Source organism: Rhinolophus sinicus, linkage group LG04 (genome assembly GCF_036562045.2).
Source record: "Rhinolophus sinicus isolate RSC01 linkage group LG04, ASM3656204v1, whole genome shotgun sequence".
Lineage (NCBI taxonomy): Eukaryota > Metazoa > Chordata > Mammalia > Chiroptera > Rhinolophidae > Rhinolophus > Rhinolophus sinicus.
Window position 1 is genome coordinate 125,751,594 of NC_133754.1, and position 22,084 is coordinate 125,773,677.

Consider the following 22,084-nt stretch of genomic DNA (forward strand, 5'->3'; position numbering starts at 1 on the left):
TTGACTGGTCATTCACTGTGCAGCAGACCCATGCAGCCTGGGCTAGGTTAGCCCAGGGCTTTCACTCATTGCACCCCAGAAGTGCCATCCGTGGGGTGGACTGTGCCTTTTCTGTCTTTTTATGAGTAGACTTTGTGCTGTCCCAAGCAGAAATGAGACTCAGTTGGAACATTTCACTGTTTTTAGATTTCCTCAGCAAATATTTATTGAGCACCTAGTATATGCCAAGTATCAGGCTTGTGCCCTACAAAGAGATATAAAGACACAGAAATCACAATTTCTATCTTTAAGGACCTATAAACTTAGTAGAGGAAACAAAGCATGCCCACATACAACTACAGAGCAAGATTGCACAGCTGCATTAGTGAGAGGAACTAGACTCGAACCCAAGTCTCCTGATTCCAGAGTATTCTCATTCTACCACATTGACTGTGGTGGTTTTTCACACACAACTCATGAGCTGTGCAACCTTCGGAACCTCATGTCACCACTCTGGACCTCATTTTTTTTCCTCTGTAAAGTACAGAGTGGAAGCTTTCTAGATCCCCTGGCAGCCATGATATTCTGTGATTAAGGAAAGCATAAAGAGATAACCATCAATACTATATGGCAGATTTAAGGTGCCCGTACAACCCAGTTTGCCCAGGATAGTCCCAGTGTACTCTGAAAGCACACTCGTTTGGAAGGTGAATGGTGTGGCTCTCCTTTACATACATGCAATGCCAAGTGAAAGAAAGCACACCATTTGATCCAAAAGCCAGTAAGGGGCTTCTTGATCATGCCTAGCTCAGACAAGTTTCATTAGGTTTGTATCAGTTATCCTTTGCTGTGTAACACACTAGTAGCTTAAAATAATAAGCATTTTTTAAAGCCCATAATTCTGTGAATTGGCAACTTGGGCTGGGCTCAGCTAGGCAGTTCTGCCACCCGCTTATACGGGTAGGGGCTGGTTGGCGGAGGGGAACAGCTCGTCTCTGCTCTACCCGATCTCTTACCCTTACGCAGGCCAGCCTGAGCTCGCTCACACGTTGGCCAAGTTCCAAGAGCAGCAAGAATGAATGCCACCAGAGGGTAAGGGGGGTGGGGGGTGGGGGGTGGGAGATGAGGGTAAGGGGGATCGGATATATGGTGATGGAAGGAGAACTGACTCTGGGTGATGAACACACAATGGGATTTATAGATGATGTAATACAGAATTGTACACCTGAAATCTATGTAATTTTACTAACAATTGTCACCCCAATAAATTTAATAAAATTAAATTTAAAAAAAAGAAAAAAGAATGAAAGCCACAAAGCCCTGTTGAGATGTGGTTTGGAATCCACACACTGTCACTTCTACCGCATTCTATTGGTCAACACAAGGCATAAAGCCAGCCCAGATTCAAAAGGGGGGGGGGGGTAAGGGTGGAATAGACCTCATTGTTTGATGGGAGAAACTACAAAGTGTTATGGCCATGTTTGCAGTCTGCCATAGTCCTCACGTACTGCCACAGGGGCCTCTTGAAAAATTATCCAGTCAGGGGGAGAACAAGGGGAAAAATTATTAATTAATAGACGTGCGCTACACCTCAGGGCTGGCAGCTCTGCCTCAGTAGTGGCTGAATTACCCATGGAGATGAACATCCCACACCTTGACATTAATTACAAAGAAAACATGACTTTTTAAAAACGTATACATCTAGTTTCAGAGTAAATAGTACTCCCACTTGTTTTTATTTCCACTTCATTTATATGCAAATTATATGACAGTGTTTGTTGAATTATGTACACTGCCAGCTTAGATCATTAGCGTGGGCTTCACTTTTATAGTTTTCTTAAATTAGTGGCTTTGTTTTGAAAGTAAAAAAACTGAAATGTAAACCTTAATGAGGAACATGTCTTTGATGAAAATTGAAAATAATAAAGGAAATAAAAACCCAAAAACTTGTATTCTCTCATCACCTAGGATGGGTGTTCTTGTAAATCAGGAATGCATCTAATGAGATATGAAAACATGACCCATCAGAGTTAGGAAGGTACCTGAGAACCCAGCTGGGTTTTTCCAATTTCTAGCATACACTGATTCATTCACCATAGATTTATTATGACTACTATATACCAAGCACAGTTCTAGCAAGGAGGAAGTGATCACTAAACCCAGAGAGGTTTAGTGACTTGTCCAAGCTCACACAGCGAGTTAAGAGGCAAAGCCGAGACTCTAAACCAGGTCTCTCAGTCACTTTCACCTCCCTGAGTTTCAATTTCCTCATCTCTTAGAAACCAAAATGAGAATAATATTGTTGAATAGCAACTGCCATTACTATCTGAGCACTTATTGTGTGCCAGGCACTTTGCTAAACACTTTATGTGCATGAAATCCTCAGAATAACTAGATATTGCTATTCCCCTATTTTACAAATGAGGAAAATGAGGCTTAGAGAGAGAGATTAAATACTTTGTCTCAGGGCACATCACTGGTAGTTGGGGAGCCGGGATTTCAACACCAGTCCTCGGAATCCAGAGACCACACTTTTAATCGTTAATAGGATGGTTTTGGAGAATTTTGTTAAATATGTGTGCTCCAGAATCTTGCACAGAGTAGATGCTCAGTGAATATTTGTTGAGTTAAATGAGTAAGGATATGGCCAATTTGGGCAGCGATTTATAACATGTCCAGCAACGTTTCGCAAGCCAAGAAAGTATCACTCTGATGTACTACAAGCTTCTAATGAGAACATTAGCTGTCAATTATACAAGTAAACCATTACATTTGGAACAAAATGACTGGCACATGGACACAATTTGCTATTTGCTAATTAGTTTGAGGCGCGTCCCAGCAGATGTCAGGATGAGTTACCATTACTAACCATAAACTGACATGTCAGACCGTAGCCTCAAGGGCTGTTTTCTTCCATTGAAACTGGTAACTAAATAACTGCACAGGTGCTACTGGGCCATAACGTCTAGAATGAGACCATAGAGTCCAAATAAGGGGACTAGTTCAGAAAAAGTGAAAGAAAAGGAATTGCCTGGGCTGTGAGACTGGAAATGATAAGGTAGTTTGACAGTTGGGAAACGCTTAACCGAACTGCTGATGCATGAAGGGTTGGTGCGTCCAAAGCAGGAACAACAGGGGAGGCCGGCTGCGGCAGATGGCCATGCAGCTGGAATGCTAGCCTGTGTTTTCCTGATGCTCTTTGTATTCTCTGGCATTCGGAGCATAGGCTAGTATTATGACGATCATCATCATCATTCTGTGTCTAGAGTTGGGTATATTTTGAGTGTTATTGGCCTTTTTTTTCGTTTGGAAAGAGTCAGTATGAGCTCAATGTTAGGAACACATGCTGTACAGTCAGACAGACCTGGGTTTGAGTTTCACGTCTAGCTCAAGATCTGGGTACAGAGTAGGTGCCCAGCTTTTATCTGCCCCTAGTTAATGACTAAGGCCTGGAAAACTACAAAGAAAAATTATTTTTCCCTTTTCTTCAATGAGCCCCAACTACAACACTTGACCAAGGTACATTGAGAGGTCCATTCGTTACTACTTGGCTTCTTGAGTAAGAATCATAAGCACCACATTTTGAGTTAGAGAGGTTTCCACTAATACTGATTGGAACTTAGTTACTTTAAATCCTTAGTCTGATTCTTTGCTTTCTACCTTTTGACTAGAAATGTTCCATGGTTCAGGGATACTATGTTGCAGATGCCAAATATGTTCAAATTTAATGCTGATTTAATTCTGAGTTGTGACATTATATCAATGAACAGACATGCAAAGGTAAAAAAAATTAAAATTGTGACGACATACTTACTAAATGAGCCAAGCTGGAAAGGGCGCGCTCTGCGAACGAGGACTCTCCCGGGATATCCAGTACATATACCTTTCCATAGAGCAGGAGGTGGTGCTTCGTTGCCCTCCAGGGTGCTCAGAATCAAGCTCATTGGTAGCTGCTCAACCTTAGGTGTGGCCCCACAAGAAGGGCCCCTGTCTTCCCTGTGACAGCATGGCCGCAGGAGATGAAACCCTCCGCACACTTAGGACCCTGAAACAGTGACTTAGGACCAGAGGAAAAGGACAGGGACTGCAATCGGCTAAATGCTGCCCTGGGAAAACTTGATTTCTTGGCACTCACGATTCCAAGGCTCGGGGAAGCTGGTCTCCAGAATCCGACAGGACACCCAGTCTTAAAGGAATTTGCTTTCAAAAGTGAATGTCTCAGCTTCCACTTTGAAAAATTGATTACTTTTGCTCCCCGTAATCCATTAAAGTGCTCCGGTCCCCAGAAAGGCCAAAATATTTTCCTTCTAAGAAAGGGAAGAGGTGGGGGGAAGCACTTGAGGAGAAGGCTGTGGCTACTCAGGGTAGCCTGCTGCCTCCCCCAATGTAATCAAGTCCACCTGTCTTCCAGATACCCAAGCTAACAAAGAACCAAATGAAAAGCAGCCATCATTAAAAGAGAGACATGATTATTGTGAAATTTCACAGAACTGTGTGAATGATAATAAAAACATATATTGAAAACTTAAAATTAGCAAAGAGAACATAAGCCTGGTTTGGAGCGATAGAGACGTTCCTCTTACGGATATTCAGATTACCACGTACAAGTTTATCTTTCCCTTTTAATGAAGTTCTCAGAAGCTATGGCAAAAAGCATTCTGTGTGACTGCCCCAGGTCAGCCCTTCAGACAACTGAGATAGCTTTCATCCCGGTCAACTCCAGGATTCATTTCTCTGGACAAAATTGGATGGCATTATCAAAGCAAAGAATGAGATTGTTTCTCAAAGTGGAAAAGCTTTGAAATAAAAAGCATTTGGCAATAAGAGGTGAGAGGCTCTCTGAGAATATTCTGCTATCTGAGCATGTTTTAAAGGACCCAAATTTTGCAAAAACAGCCTCAACAGAACACCACCAACAGTAGTGCAAGCCTGGAATTCCCTATAGTGAGGTCAAGTAAGAAACACTGCATTTTGAGTGTCTGATTCCAGCTGATGGAAGGAAATGTTCAAAGTGCTTATATTGTAAGCCTGAGATTACACAAAGTCCAGTGGTAGAGGCAGAGTTGGGCATAATATATTATAGTTAAGGTTGGAGAACAGACAGAAAGCATCCCGAAAAGCACCTACTCTGCTACCCCCACGGAGAGCAACACGGTGGGGCATCTCTGCCTAGGTCTATTCCTGTCTACATGTGTGGTTCAAGTGCCCTGGACTGACCATCATCAGGGGTCCGTAGAAACTGTGGTGATGGCTTCCTGTGTGGGGCTTTTCCTGATAACTCATGGGGCTGTAAGATGAGCCAATCTATTTTTGAACCTATTGATTCTTCCTGTTCCTTGTAAAATGTAATTAATCCCATAGATTTTCTGGCATATGAGTTGTTATGATACATGGGTGCAAGCAATGGAAACTGATTCTGATAAACTCGAGCAAAAGAGAGAAAAGGGAACAGGAGCTGGGAGGGAGAATATGGGGTAGTTAACAGATTGAAGGCCAAGCTGAGAAACCAGGCCTCAGAAGAGGCAAAAGTAGAGGGCAGGTCTTGTTATCCAGCTGCAGGAATAGACATTCACTTTAAGAGCTTTCCATCTCAGGCACTAGCTTGGCCATGATTTGGCTCCAACTAACTTCACATGTCCAAGAGAGAATCTTACTGTCCCAACCTGACCAGGGGTGGGCAGGGCCTTCAGATTGCCCAGCCTACCAAGACTGCCAGCTGCATGGGTGGTTTTAGCTCCAGAGTAGCAGATCCACTTCAGTTGCTACCACTGACACTCTTGCCTCTTCCTGGTTCTCTTTCAGTCAGCAAGGAAGTTTTTTCCCATCACGTTCTTCGGCGCCATCACCTGGATTGCAATATTCTCTTACTTAATGGTCTGGTGGGCACACCAGGTAAGACCTTGACAGGGACACCATCTGCCTGGTTTTCCTTTTGTTTGCCAAGTGGTTTTGCTTTCTGAGAATGTCATAACAGTATTGCATCTGAAAAGACAAGGTGAATATCCCAGGACTAAAGGAATTTACTCCACTTAATTTCCCCTTGTCTCCTGGCCGTTCCCTGTCGCGTGGAGTCAAATAAGCCCCAGACAGGCCTGGGGAGGCACGCAGGCCAGCCTCACGGCCTCCTGCCTTCCATAGCCTGAAGCCAGGCCAGCTCAGGCCTGGGAGAAATGTCAAGGCTTTGCCTGACTCAGTGGCACTTACTTCCTCTTGGGCAGCCTTCTCACCAGCCTTTCAAATTGACTCTTAGGAAAAGAACTGGAGACAAAATGGTCTCTTCTCGAGCCTCAGTTTATAAAACTGACGATGCATTTCACTTTTACTACTTTTAACTCAATACATGTCATAATGCCCATCACAAGAACAAACTCTCAGGAAGTGTTTGTTGTAACACGTGACTAAAAGAATGAGAAGCGAAGGTTTTACGTTCTCAGAAATAATGGTGGTAACCATTATTGATTGACTGTGTGCTGTGTGCCAGGCAATTCACATCCCTTATTTGCAAATCATATATATCTGATAAAGCACTATATACAGGATATATAAAAAGCTCTTAAAGCTAAAGCTAAATAGGCAAGCATCTACTATGTCCTAATTTTTAAGATGGACAAAAGATTTGAATACATATTTCACCAAAGAAAATGTGAAAATGGCTGATAAATACAAGAAAAGATTCCCAACATCGTTATTCATTAGAGAAGTGCAAATCAAAACCACAATGAGGTCCCCCTTCACACTCACTAGGATGGATATAATCAAAAAGACAGACAAAAACAGGAGTTGGAAAGGATATGTAGAAATTGGAACCCTTTTATATTGCTGATAAGACTATAAAATAGTGCAGCCACCTTGGAAAACAGTTTGGCAATTCCACAAAATGTTAAACATAGAGGTACTTGATGACCCAGCGATTCTACTCTTGGTTTATACCCAAGAGAAATGAAAACATCCACACATACATTTGTACAAACATGTTCATAGCAGCATTATTCATAATTGCCAAAAAGTGGAAACACCCAAAATGTCCATCAACTGATGCATGGATAAATAAAATGTGGTATATTCATATGATGGCATATCATTCCACAGTAAAAAGAAATGAAGTACTGATACATGCTGCAATGTGCATGAACCTCTAAACATTATGTTAAGCGAAAACAGCCAGTCACCAAAGATCACATGTGGTATGATTGCATTTATATGAAATATAAAAAACAGGCAACTCTATAGAGACAGAAAGTAGGTTAATGGTTCCCTTCGTTTGAGGAGGTGGAAGGGAAATGGGGAAAGACTGCTAATGGGTATGGAGTCTCTTCTTGGGAATAAAAAAGAACATGTGGCATCACTAATAAAATCCACTGGAAATGTTGGCTGATATACCCAGCATTATTCCTACGAGATATTTTATATTATTCCTATCAGTTATTTTACTGACGTTTGACTTTTTTTTCTTAGATATTTCCCCAAATCACTGGCCCCCTGAAGAAGTTCTGTTTGCCCCAAAGTCATTATTTTCCACATTCATTGAGAGACATTTGCTATCAATACCTGGCAAAGATTATTGCAGACTGGGCTGCTTCTCAGCCTCCAGATCTCCAGGCTAAAAGGACTGTTTTCCATTTATAACACATAATAGCTCTTCCTAATAATCATTTTTCTTCTTTCGTGTACTGATAATGGAAAAAGTGAGGTTGGTTTTTTTCCACTTGTTGGAATATGTTGTTTTCTAGATACTTCTTCTCTTTAGCCATCTATGGGTTTCTATCTTTTCTTTTTGTTTCCTTTTCATTCTCCTATAGAAAAACACAAACACATTGCCTGGAACAATAACAATTACAAAAAGGCCCAGAAATATAAAGTGAATAAAAAGAAGCATTACTTTCTAATAATGGATCAGATTTCTCTTTCCTTCCTCCCATAGAAGTGCTTTTCTCTTTCAAAACATCCAGACAGCTGATCAAAACAGCAGATTCTGTTCCAAGAAGTCTAGCTCTAATTCCAGTGTTTGTATTTTTGAACTATGAAAGCTATGAAGATAGCAGGTACACCATTTAGTGCTCAACTTTTTTGGTATCCACAGTTTTACCAATAATCAATGCTATTTGATACAATTATTTGACTATTGTTTAGCCAAAAATAAATGCCCTTCACATGAAATGCTTTATGCATATATGCATATTGTTATTTGTTATTGTTTTTGCATCATAAATTTTTACCTTAGTAAATTTCATGGGTGAGAAAAACCTGTGGTTAAAATCTATACTGCATCTAGTATGAGAAGTTAATTCTAAAAGTCAAATAGGACCGTGTGTCTCATTTAGCCAATATGACGTTTTTGCAGACATTTTCCTTCAACCAAGGAAGGGAAATGCATCACAGAATATTAGGAACAGCAGTGGATTTGGATTCTGCGTGGTCCCATCATTTCCCTCTATTAGAAAATAAGGAAATTTCCCCCCAAGAGGCTACTGATGTTCTTCCTAGCTCCAAACTTCTCTGCTGCTCCCCGGTACCATGAGGGATGCCATCCCATCCATGTACCCGTCACCTTGCCTCTGATTCACCAGAAGTTACCTTCAGTGACATATACTCAAAATGAGCTTCTGTAGAGTAGTTCTCCTTCAGTGAAAGTGTTACTAGAGCCACACAGATTCATCAGGGCTTTGATGGACAATGAAAATTCTTCATTGTTCATATGATTTCCTACATTTGTGGACTGACCTCACTGAACCAGCTTCTCTCCCTGTTACCTGGACCCTGCACTCTGGTAAATGGGAGAGAGAAGGAAGTAGTGTCTGAATTATCATCACTTATATTTATTGAATATTTGCTTTATGCTTGACACTGTGCTATTGGCTTCATAAGCATCAGCACATATAATTATCACAACTCTAAGGGTGAATATCATTGTCCCCATTTCACAGATGAGTAAAACTGAGCCTCAGGGATGTTGGCTACCTTGCACTAGGAGTGGCAGGCTAGGATTTGCACCCAGGTTTCTATGTACCCCAAGCCATTCGTAACCATACCACCACACGCCCCTCTTTAATGTCTGCATTTTCCTGTCTATAGTGGCATTGAAACTCCAAATATATATGGTTTTCTAAATAGTCGTTGCTTTAGAACTCGCTCTAAGAATTTAAATGATTAAGAATGTATTAAATAAATTGGAACTTATTAAGGGTGACAGTCATTTAGTCAGCTTCTCCACAGTCTTTGAAAATGGTTCACTCCAAATCTAACAAAACAGAAAAAAAAGGTCAGTCATCAAGGAGAATATTTTGCTGATATTTGCTGATGAACTAAGCTATCACTTCAAAATTAAAAAAGCAGGGGAGGAGGGATTTATAAAGAAGCTTATTCTATTCCATAAAAACCTTTATTCTTACATGCTACTTTCGTTCTTTACATTTTTCCCAAAAATGCTGGACGTCATCATGCAGGCTTTTAGAAACCAAATTGAAAGCATTATCTTAAAGATTTCCAGTTCACCAGCTCCACAAAGTATATAAAGCTTTTAAAAGTCCCAAGAAGACGAGCACGTTGCTCAAGAGAATGGAGGAACTTCCGTCTGAGGCTAGACCAACTGTCCATGGCAGAATTCATCAGTCTTAAAAGCAAAGACCAAAGGAAAATACAGTAACTGGCTCCCTTGCTTTTCGTTAATAATGTACCATTTACTAAGAGCTTTTCCACAAATTATCACTTAGTCCTCACAACCACCTTGAAGGTCGGTATGATCGTCCGCAATTGATGGATAAGAAAGTGAGGATCAAATACTTTGTACGATTGGTTCAGTCAGCAATAGTCAAGTACTTAATAAATGCCAGAGCCAGACCTTGGCATGAGGTCCTCTGATGCCCTCACTGATGGTTTCTTCACAGCTGCCTTGCTGATGTACAGTTCCGAATTACCAAGCCCAAAATCAAGTTTTCTATGGAAATGGTAGTTTTAAATGTTTAAGAGTAGCTTACAGATACTACGTGATGTTAAGGAAAAGTGGGGATGCTCTTTAACCTTCGGTGGTAAATCCAAGAGCAACTCTGCCACAATGTTTAGTGCCATTGTCTGGCACTGGCCCCTGGAGCCACTGACCAATTGGCTTTTATAGCTAATTTTCAGCTTCCTCTGCCCAGAGTAAATACCATACAGAGGCTGCCCTCTAGCCCTCTGTAGCTCTTGTTTGAGATTATCTCTGTAATCGTTATGTGAACATTCCCAAACTCTTGGGTCTGAATCTCATCAAAGTATAAACTCCTCTATGGCAATGATTGTGGCTTACTCCTCTTTGTCATCTCAGCCCTCAGCACAGCACAGAGAAGGAACTCATTAAAAGGGCATTGCATTGAAATGTTTGTGGTTTTTATGGTTTTGTGACTACAAACACACGTTTGTCTCCGTCATCACTTCTAGGTTGGAGAGACAATTGGCATTAGTGAGGAGATTATGGGTCTGACCATCTTGGCTGCTGGGACCTCCATCCCTGACCTTATCACCAGTGTCATCGTGGCCCGGAAGGGCCTTGGGGACATGGCTGTGTCCAGCTCTGTTGGAAGCAACATTTTTGACATCACCGTAGGGTGAGTAGAGATAGTTCTATAAAGATGCACGCCAGCTCCATCACTGTCTTTGTCTTCTTAGAAACTGTGAAGACATGACCAGCATATTTGAGCCCAAAACTAACAAATATTCACTGAACATGAAGACTGGTAGTATCATTCAGTTTCACCACCTCAATTTTTCATTTTCCGAGAATTTAACGAAGAATACATTATCCCTAGACAGGCAGAAACACATACCTGCCTACAGGGTGGATGTTGCAGGAAATACTTGAAGAAAATGTCACTTATATAATTGCCTTGCCTGCACATTATGAATATGCGATATCCAGGTGTGACTGAGATGCTCTGGTAGTTTCACTCTATTTTTGTCCGTATTCTATTTCTAATGAAAGTCCCCACCAGCCTCAAGTGAGATTTGGATTGTAAAGCAGATTGGAACAGGCACAGGCCCAGCAGAAAATCCCATCTCCTTCCTTGGAAAATACTGGCACATTTGCATTATCATTTGTTTATCTTTGCTGGTAAAGATATTCTCGGTTTTTTGAAAGTCAGAAGACGAGATCTGTTCTTACAGTGAAGCAAACTGGAGTTCTCAATATGAATAATCTCTAAAGTGGATCAGATTGGGGAGGAGGGCTGTTACTTCATTTCATTTAACGTGTCAAAAGCAAAATTAGTCTGATAAATAAGCTGGAATGACAGTCTCCTGAGAAAGTGAAACATGGGATATTATCCTATATTCCCAGAAGAATTGGGCTCAGGACACTTGAATTTGGAAGCTCACTAAAATGGATCTATTCTCTCATTGAACTTCTTGAATACTGTTCTCTCTTATATCTTTCCATTACCTAGTACATATGATATTTTTTTTGCATTCAGTATCTACCATGTGCATTGTACATACATTTTTTTTTATCCATATAAACCACACAAAGATCCATAAGGTATTTTATCATCCCTGTTTATCAGACAAGGAAACTGAAGGGCACAGAGTTCGTACAACTAGTAAGATAGCTAGGATTTGAACCGAGTCTGTGCTCTCAACTACAGCACAGTCTGTGCATAAAACCCTTCTCTGAACTTCCACTGTCTGAACCACCTTTAAGTTCCAAAAGTGCCTTTCCTACCATTCTTTCTTTACTTCCCCGCGTCACTCAAGAGCTCTCTCTACCTGGAAAACTTCAACTTAGCCTTCCAATGTCTACTAAAATACGGGCTTCTCTGATTTTCTTGGGCCTGACCTTGGGAGCTGTTGCTCCTGAATGCTTTCTACACATTGTACTTTTGTCACGGTCGTGTACATCAGTCACCCTGCTAGACTGTGAACTCCCCAAGAGCAAGAACTCTCCAAAAACTAACACATTGCCTAATGCATGGTAGTGGCTTGACAAATATTTATTGGATGGATGGATGGATGGATGGATGGATGGATGGATGGATGGATGGATGCCTTAAAGGTGTATGTTCTAAAGGAAAGGTATTCCTAATTAAAACAGTGTTTCTCAGTTCCACTGCCTACACATTTAGAGTAGGTCTTTTTTGGTCAATCTCTTGTAAAAAGGAAAAGAAAATGTTATATAGAATAAAAGAAAATCCTACAAATTGGGGAAAATTACAAGTGTTCTAAGCCATATTTGTCATGTTTTTGAAAGATAAATATTCTAGGGAATTACAAGATGCTTTTTGTTGATTGTTCTTAATTGTGTATTTAGTAACAAATGAAAGTTCAAAGAAAAATCATCCCTAATTCTACTACCCAAGAACAACACTTAGCTTCTGTACCTTCCGTACCTTTTCTCCATTGGTCTCCTCCCACCCTGCACACACCCTCCAGTTCACCTCTTTAGGGCTGAGGGTGACATTTTCACTTCAACTAGGAAAGAAACAAAAAGTTATTTCAAATGAAATTCAGAAATCACCCGCAGCAGTCACATCTTTGATCTCATTCAACTGTAGAAGAAATTCTCTTTATTCTCCCCAATTCAGTGAGGAAATAGGTCAAGGTTTTTAAAGTTCACCCGACCTCCTTAGGCGATTTCCTGGGTCAGCCATGCCTGAGTCATAGAGAACCTATGAAGACACCCTCTTCAGATGATAGAGCCCAAGAAACTAATGTCACATCGTATGCCTTCTCCCACATGTCTGCCTGTTCCCTTGCTTCTCTCCCTCACAGGCTCCCACTGCCCTGGCTCCTGTACACCATCATTCACAGATTCCAGCCAGTGGCCGTCAGCAGCAATGGCCTCTTCTGCGCCATCGTCCTCCTCTTCATCATGCTGCTCTTTGTCATCCTTTCCATTGCCCTTTGTAAATGGCGGATGAACAAAGTGCTGGGCTTCATCATGTTCGGCCTCTACTTTGTGTTCCTGGTGGTCAGCGTCCTCCTAGAAGACAGAGTTCTTGTGTGCCCAGTTTCCATCTAGCAGGAGAAGCCATAATCTTGAACCAACAGCCTGGATGGTCCATCCCCGCTCTGGGTTCTAGGCTCCTTGACTCTCAAGAAGAGGCAGCTGGCACACAGCCCCGGCATGTGGGGTGTCCCTCTTTGGCCGACGTATGGAGGGACGGACTCACACTGGACTGGCTCACTTCACAGGCTGCTTCCACCCTTGCCCACAGAAACGTCTTCATGCAAGAGACAAAGACAACCGTCCACTTGATGCTTCTCTCCACTCACCACTGACAGGTACACCTCGCTGGTCGGAGGTACATTCACTGTAATGATACAAGCAATGATAGAGGCTGTGTATGTACATATAAAATACACACTTTATAAATAGATGCACCTGAACACACCCTGCCTGTTCCTGTACTTTACCTCTCCTACCATGTCTATAGAATAATACATACCTGTATACAAAGAAACATTTTATATATATATGTAATTATATATATATAAAAATACAAATGCATCTTTTCAGGGATAGCTCTAGTATATTTATAACACCTATTTGAAGAGGGGCATCAACTTTCAGTCTGAGCTTTACCTCTTAAGTACAAGAGATGAACTAAGGGAGTAATTGCTGTGACCTTCAGCCTGCCTTGGACTTATTAGGATCCTGCCTGCTAAGGTGGATGTTTTAGGGAAATAGGTTGTAGGAGGGAGGGCTGGGTGGAGACGGTCTGTAGAGTTGAGCCCTCCAAAACATTCCCTTCAGCCAAACAGGGAAGACTCTGCCACAATGTGGGGTATACTGACAAAACCCACAGCGTTAATTGGGACAGACAAAGCGAAAATCCACGTTGGGTGGATACTGGTTTGGGGGCAAAGGGAAGTTGATCAGGGTTGGGTTTGGGGGGATTTTTTAATATATATATAGATATAGATGTATATATCTATATATATAGATATAGACATATAGATATATATACTGCCTCAGCATGCAAGTAGAAACTATGACTACAAACCAAATTAGCACTCTTCTAGGACAGCAAGACTATATAAACTGACCCTATATTGTTCCAATGCATGTCCCATTATCATCAAAAGAAGGGAGGCAAGTTTAGCCGTGATTGTCATTTAGACATATCTTGATGCTAAGGGCTCACATATAATCAAAATGCCACCAAAAGAGCCCAGATATGTAATAAGAAATACCATCTAGTAGAGCGCTTAGTGAGACTTGCCACCCAATGGGAATATAAGGTCATAGTTCCTTAATGCATCGTCCAGTGTGGTCATAAAGGGCTTCAGTGTCTGAAGAAATTGTTATCCCTTAAATACAACTAAACTGACTCTGATCGATACTGCTTGGGTTGAGGCAGCTTAGACATGTTTGGAAAGGCGTTTGCACTCTATGAAGGTTTCTGAGTCCTATGTCTAATGGTATCAGGACCAGGATTTGGTTAAAGCCCATGCACCATCTGTGTCTCTCCTGCCCTCGGGACCCCATCTGGGACTCTTCCTCGCTTACTGAAGACAATACTCAACAGCTTCTTTTCACTGGCTTCCAGCCAGTCACTCCAAGGTCTTGATTTCCTGAGTTTGCTCAGCATTCATGGGATATTTTCATTTCATTCATTCAGTGACCCCAGGTTCTGTTTGACACCTTATATGATTTCTCAGGTCTATATTAATAGAAAATAAAACTAGCAAGGGAGAAAAAAAAAAGGCAAACTAAACTGATGAAAACAATATGCATTTTTCATTTCCCCAAGTTGTGCTTTTCCTAAAATCACTTGTAAACGTCAGTAGAGGACGGCTCGTTCTGCACTCATCCTACCTAAGTTGGCTCACACCACATATGGGAAACTATACCATCTATGTTCTTGTCTCCAATCTGTGGTGTCACTGACCTGCTGTGATTTTGTTGTCGGCACGTGCCTCCGGTCATAGGAGACAGGATGCAGAACTCACAGGTGAAAAAAGAGGAAGGGAGACCTGACAGCCCCAGATCAACCTCAGTATTCCTTCCACAAAATCTCCGCTCACTCCGCAGAACGTGGCAGTAACAGGCGGCATGAATCATTGCTCTTCACTCACAAGCAAAAGCTGCTTCTAAGTGGAGGCCCACTGGGAAAACAAGAAATCAAGGGGGCTGCCACCCAGGAGGCTCGCTTTCAAGTCTCTCCAACGTTGCAAAGTCTGGTTTTCAGTTGTGTGAGAGAAACCTGTGTCTCGTTCATCAAGGGCAGAATTTTGTATTGAGGCAAGAATTCGTGCTAGTTCCTTAGAGTGAAAGAGAATAAGTAAGTGAACTTCTCGTTCCAAGCTCTGGTGGTTTTCCCTGTGCACGACTTGAAGGGGAGCAAAGTTGGTTATTGCGTGAATATGTGTTGTTGAAGGTTTGTTATTTGAAAGAAGGTGTGAATAGGTGACTGTGACTGAACTGTAGATAGACTGTGTAAAACCAGAAAGGATGAGGGAGGTCTGGTGCCGCCCTGCTTCCTATTCCAGCACTTCCTGATGCTCCTTCCGCCTGCTCACTGCTTCCCATTAATTCCCAGCTCACAGCAAAGACTCACCCAAGCTGCCATGGAGCATTTTACTTGCCCGGGAGCTCCATTTCATAGGGAGTGTGTGAGCATGAATGAAAATTTGTATTCCAGAAGACAATATCCCAAAGCCCTGTTCCCACCTCAGTGATGTCCACTGACCCTGATGTACAACTGCAGAGGTCCTCAGTGGCTGGTACACAAGCATCTGCTCCTGCCACTGCTTGCCCTTGCTTTCCCCTCACGATGTGTCCAGGAGGTTATGTGTCAGGCGAGGCTAAATCCAGAGAGAAATGCATGGGATGCAACAGGAGATCTTGAAACGCATTAAAATCATTAACATAAGAAAGAACTTTCCACATCATGGTTCTCTGAGTAGGAGAACTCAGAGATGTCCAATGCCTTTTCTGCGTGGCTGTGTATGTACATATATAAATATGTATCTTTATGCCAGATCTATATGTGTGTCCACAATATCACATACATCATCACCCTCTGACCCAGTCACATTCGGGATTCAAAAGCAGGAAGCATCAAGGTTGCCACAGCTAAGGAAAAGGAGAGTCATGCACACCAACCACCAAAGCAAACATTTCTTCTTGGTCTCCCAGGGTTTGTTCTGTGCACATGCACATTTGTACCCACTCCATATATTTTCCCACCCAAGAATATAGATTTACAGCCTCACAGAAATGGCCAGCCATATGTAGAAGTAAAAAATACACGACAGAAAATTACAGGGGGAAAAATTAGACTGCAGACACTCTTCACTTCACTGGAACAGGGTGTAAAATAATATCAAAAATTCAAGAGCCAAGTTTGTTCTGCTCAATCTGATATAAATGAGCTGCCTCCGAATGATTCCATTTACCCACAGCGAACTGAGCTGTCACCTTCCTTTGCTTGCTGTCACCTCCCCTGTCGCCCTAGGCAGCCTCAGGACAGGAGAGCAACTTGGCTCAAACTGAAAGTGCCCAAACAGAACCTTCTAAATTGCATCTGGGAATGCCCACGCAGGGTCCAGCTGCCCTCTGAACCTGACTAGCTCCTGAAGAGCTGAAGCTGGAGATGAGATGGTGTTTACGCAGCCTCCCAGGCTGTAAGCCAAGCCAAGCAGTGACAGATCAGGAAAGCACAGTACATGTGCTGGGACTAAGGGATAGGGCTATTTATCAAACTGGAAGATGCAGGAGAACATCCTAACGTCTTTTCAGAAGGTTATCAAAAGAAGCCGGGACTGTTTCATATTCGGGGAAAATGCTTTGTAAGGCTTCGAGCAGGTGTCACCTGACAAGGGCCATTATAATTTACTTTCTAGGGAAGACATGAGTCAGGTGCTTTGGCGCCCTTTCAGCAAAACACAGCTGCCTCGCTGATGAGACATTGGATAATATTAATGTACATCCATAACTAGGCAGGGAGAGAGTTGGCAGACTCCCCACCATTGCTCGTAGCTCTTTAACTGTCCTCTGGAACAGGGAGATGGGAGATGAGCTACAAAGGGAAGCCCCCCTCCCACGACACCTTATCAGCTCACCAAGGGAATGACAGCAGACACAGCTGCGGGCGGATAGACAGTTGGGGAAGATGGGACTTCTGCTACCATGCTCTGCTAAAATTACTGGGTTGGAATATCTGACATGTGTCTGATAACCTGTCTGAATCCAAGCATTTCAGACAACTTCCCTACATGTACCAACACACACGTGCATGCACATACAAACACACACACACACACACATGATTGTGAGGATGCCAAACTTTCTTGCACCTAGACAGATTGTTACTCCAGTAAGTAAGTGGCCATATTATAAGCTCCGTTCCAAAAGAAATAAAAGGAAAATGTCCTCAGGGTGGTTCCTGGAGAAGTCAGCTGTCTCCTGAAATCTTGTTATAGAAGCTGTTGCTCATTCTTGCTAAGCCAGATCTTACGTGACTACCTGGCTTAATATTTTTAAAAGATACAGCCTCAACTCCGATAGTGTCCTCAGCAATATTGTCTTCAAATAGTAGGTAAGAGATTGTGATTAAGGGAGAGTTTATAGTGGGGGGGGGGGAGGAAAGGAAAGAAAGGAGAAATTAATTTACTTTCACTAGGATTCCCAAGAAAGCAAGTGATATAGATCCCTATATAGCTTAAAATAATTACCAATTTCAGGCTTTTTTTTTTTTTTTAACCAATTACAAGCGCCTATATAGTGTCCCAGATTTTTTTTTAAATGGCCCCTTCTCAAGAAGGCTTTGGGAAAGATAATGTGCTCCTGGTCCACTGTCTATTCACGTGAGCGCCTTGCCTTTGTCACTTCATGTTTCTTTTTTAATCACACAGCTTCCTATTCTTTGAAATGTATAGCAGTCGAGAAAAGCAATAAAGCCAACTAAACTCCAGGACTTACAAGTACACCATCACAATATTTTTCTCACTTCACTGAGAGCTTTGAAATTGCATGGGCTGTGGCATTAACGCTACAGATTTCTACAATCTGTAGAAATCAAAGGCACACTCACGTTTGCTATGGGAGTAACATGTGCTTTCTACCTGGGTCCCCTCCCCACCCCCACCCCAATACTACATGCACTGCCATGTGACATGCCTTCCCACATGCAGGGAATCGGCCTTGCTCAGAGCCACCTGAATTCCACAGTGGTCTTTAATCTGACTGTTGACAATTTTCTTTAGAAAGAGCTACACAGGACAAACCAATCCACAAGTCAGCCAGTTTTTTTAGAGACAGAAATGACCCTGTATTTATGACTAGATAGATAACTATGTTCAAATGTGTGAGAGACTGTGCAGCATCAAACTATTTAAACCAAAGCACTTTCACTAAATGATGGACAGATCAGAAAACCATAAATAATTATTTTAAAACAGATAAATACCTAAGTCTGAAAGAGGGTCATAGAATTTGCAGGGAGTTTGCTAAAAGTTTAATTCCATCAAGAGAGTTTGTCCAAACTATCGTCCTAATCTGAAGGACAGCCCTTTTATGGGAAAGAAGCCCTAACATAGATCTTTCCGGTGTAACACAGTTCATGAACTATTAACATTTACAACTATCAGAGTCAGAAAAGGCTTCATCCAGGTGAACTCAAGCCCCTCAAGTTGATGACTTAACCTGTTTTTTTTTTCTTTTTGGCAGAAAAGAACTGCATCTGGGCACTCTCCAATTTACCCCTGACATAGTTGGGAGTCACCCTATGTGACCCTTTATGTTCATCGAAGTATCTTTAGATTTTTATTTCTGCGTCATTTCTCCTAACCTTCTTAATAATTTTTGCAGCTCTTCTCCACTAAGCCTTTTAAAACGTTTTATGTTGCTCTTAAATTATGGAAACTTCTGACTAGTTATGACACAAGTATAAGGTCTGAGCACAGATGAATTACAGCCTCGAACCGAACCTGACGCTTTGCTCACTTTTTATGCATGTTTCTGTTGCCTTTACCTTTTAGGAAGTCGCACTCCATTGCTAATTCACATTCATCTTCTGTTCCCTGCAACTCCTGTAACTTTCTTCCAAGACATTTGGATGAAGCCAGTGCACTTCTGAGTTTGCCCCAATGCATTTGAGTAGGTGTCTTACTTACTATGAGCCACGCTCAATTTGGCCTTAGGAGTTTCAGTCTGTCTTCTCTAACCCTACATCCAGTTTTCAAGTCCAGGTTGGACCCAGTTCTTACTGCCCTTTAAGATTCTCACCACGAACCTCCCCAGTTTCTTGGCCAGTTTAATGAGAATGTGAATATTCAAAAATGCTACATTCTTGCCCCAACTTACATTTTGTGATTGACTACTTCTTAAGGGTTGGGGGAGAGGAAATCCCTCTTAATTGCTACTAAAATGTGAACAGAATTCACAAGCAAAAGAGAGCAAAGTCACAGAAATAACCTAAGAGCACCAGCAGGCATTTATCCTCCAGTGAGAAGTCTGAAATGAGAAACAAAAACTCATAGACACAGACAATAGTTTAGTGGTTGCCAGAGGGTAAGGGGGGAGGGGGGTGGGAGATGAGGGTAAGGGGGATCAAAAATATATGGTGATGGAAGGAGAACTGACTCTGGGTGGTGAACACACAATGGGATTTATAGATGATGTAATGCAGAACTGTACACCTGAAATCTATGTAATTTTACTAATTGTCACCCCAATAAATTAAAAAAAAAAAAAAAAAAAAAACTACTTCTGAAAAGTCTGAACACTGGATGCAGCATTCTCATGAAGCCCTGGTGAGGTCAAGGTCATGAGCTTCAGGTTAAGGTCATAATCCCACACTCACAAAGGACTCAGAATGTGGGAGGCACCACTGGAGATCATTCAGAAACTCTGAACCTGCACTTACATGTATTGATTTACCAAAAGGAACTTGTATCTTCGCTTTAAGTAGGAAATGGGAAATGGTTAGACCTTCTCTTATCACCCAGTATTGCAATGCATTTACTTTTCTGTGTAGTAGGTTGGATAGGAATTGTAAGGTTGTTGATTAGTGTTCTGGCCCAGGAAAATGGGCCACATTTCACCAAAAGGAAAGGAATTTGCTCCTACATTCTCACGTATTGGGTTGCATACTCCTTTATAATGGTTCCGTAAGTAACTAAGACCTTGGGACTTCTAAAATACTCAACTAACCAAAAGAGAATATTTTTTAAATCGTGTCACACACAAAACAAGAATGAAGTCTGAATCCCTGAATAAAATTATTTTGAGGATGAAATTACATGCATGAATTAAGGGTAGATAATTCCTTGCGGTCTAATTCAATGAATCTTCAATTGTCATCAGGATAAAAAAGGACAATGGATGCCTTTTGGGTTTCTTAATTTTTTAATATTGCACTTAGTAGTACTTCATAAGAGACAATTGTCTTAATTAAAGCCATAAAATACCAATAATACATATATTCAGGGCTTCTGAATATAGTCAGTTAATAAGCAGTCCATGAGTTATTCCTATTTTGTATTGTTTGTTGTAAATTGGAGTTTATCTGTTCTATTTTTTATTGCTTGCAATTATTGTCCTAAACAATTGTAATCTGATCAATTTTAGATGTGAACTTTAACAAAACTCAGAAAATCAAAAACATTATTCATTTCACAAAAGCATTCTTCATTTTCAAAATTGCTTGTTATACAGATCCTTTAAATAGCAAGTCCTGATATTGAAAATATTTCTTTTTTTTAAATTATAGATTTACTGCTTTTCAGGAATCCATTTGTTATGCAAAGTAAGGTTCACCCACATGGAGAGTGAAATGGATAATTTCCATACCTGGAAAATTTAAGGTTGTTTGAGTGTTTATATAACTATCTAATGGGTCTAAGAAATTTCCTTATAAAAATGGCAAAGAGAGATATACAATTTATCAATAATTTCTTATGCCTAAATTATAAACCTTCCATGGGGGGACATATAAAACAGCAGACTTTATGATCCATTGGGTTTTTTTCCCTTTCTGCTAAAATACACAATTTCTCACCTAGTGTGGTAGACTTACACACATGTATACACAGATGTCCCCACAACTGAAAACTTTCATGTTTCACTTCATCACAACTGTTTATATAATTTGAGTGAAAACTAAAAGAATGACTAACAGCCACTTAATAGACTAGAACTATCCACCACAATTGGGCACCTAAAGTACCGATATAGAATAAATACATATATTAAATTGGACGACCCCGTGAATTTTATGCTTAAGTGGCCATTTGCCCTAAAGAGAGTGTGTCTGAACCCAGAGCCAGTGAGTTTCCTGTTAGGGCTGTTTTGTGGTCTGAAGAGTTTCTCCAAGGGCAAAGACTCTCCATCCAGAAGAGGGAGACTCAGTTGGCATAGTGCCCTGTTGAACCCTGCCTACAAGTCCATATTTGTGCCCTGCAGCTAGCCTAGAGGCTTCTAGCTCGAGTTTTAAAAAACTCCAGAAGCAACAGCTTTCATCTCGAAGCAATCTGCAATCTCAAAGAACCATCAAAACTGAGAGAGCAAAACTACTTTCCTGGTTCCACGAAGTTATGGCTAGCACTAAAAGGAAGATAAATTATACTTTTGTTCTTTGCATAGTGTTAAAACAACAGGTCAACATGGACCCCAACATAAACATTTGCCTTAGAACATGCAAACAGGTTACATTATAAAAGTATCAGAATGCCATTTTTGTAAAGGATCTTTTTTAGGGATAGATATCATGTTATGCTTCCTTTGTTTGCCTACATTCTCAAGAAGAATTTTAGCCCCTATCTTTACCCCTACAAGAATCCAGTTGATGTACTTCCAAATTATTTTTATCATTTTATGTGTGTTTCGTTTATTATGAGCAATTTTCACTGGGTGAGATGTATGGAGATTTCGCATCAGTTTATTCTCTGTGAATATCTCTGTACATAGACTGAAAGATATTTATTTGTACATAGGCTGTTTGTAATAAAGTGTTTCTGTCAATGGACTTCACTCTGATAAAGGGCGTTTCTTCACTGTGTTCATGTTACACTTTCTACACTTGTGTGCTTCTACTACTGGTAATCAACTCACAGAATATCACTTTATGTAACTAAGTCTCCTCCGTGTGAAAAATAATAGTAATAAAATTGACTCAAAGAAAAATGTGGTTTT

At 41.1% G+C, this 22,084-nt stretch overlaps 1 protein-coding gene and 1 long non-coding RNA gene across 7 annotated transcripts in view; one reads left to right on the forward strand and one right to left on the reverse strand.

The window, feature by feature from the left end:
• SLC24A2 (solute carrier family 24 member 2) overlaps nt 1-22,075 on the forward strand; it is a 245,970-nt gene extending 223,895 nt beyond the window's left edge. For all 6 annotated transcript variants that reach the window (XM_019750366.2, XM_019750363.2, XM_074330332.1 and 3 more), the window contains 3 exons: nt 5,782-5,871; nt 10,393-10,559; nt 12,715-22,075. In XM_019750366.2, coding sequence (XP_019605925.1) covers nt 5,782-5,871; nt 10,393-10,559; nt 12,715-12,964 — 507 coding nt within the window. In that variant the 3' untranslated portion in view covers nt 12,965-22,075. The remainder of the gene's footprint in view (nt 1-5,781; nt 5,872-10,392; nt 10,560-12,714) is intronic.
• Nucleotides 5,821-22,084, reverse strand: part of LOC109457445 (uncharacterized) — a 33,549-nt gene continuing 17,285 nt past the window's right edge. Inside the window, exon 4 of the long non-coding RNA XR_002139025.2 lies at nt 5,821-7,772. This is a non-coding gene — a long non-coding RNA (uncharacterized LOC109457445). The remainder of the gene's footprint in view (nt 7,773-22,084) is intronic.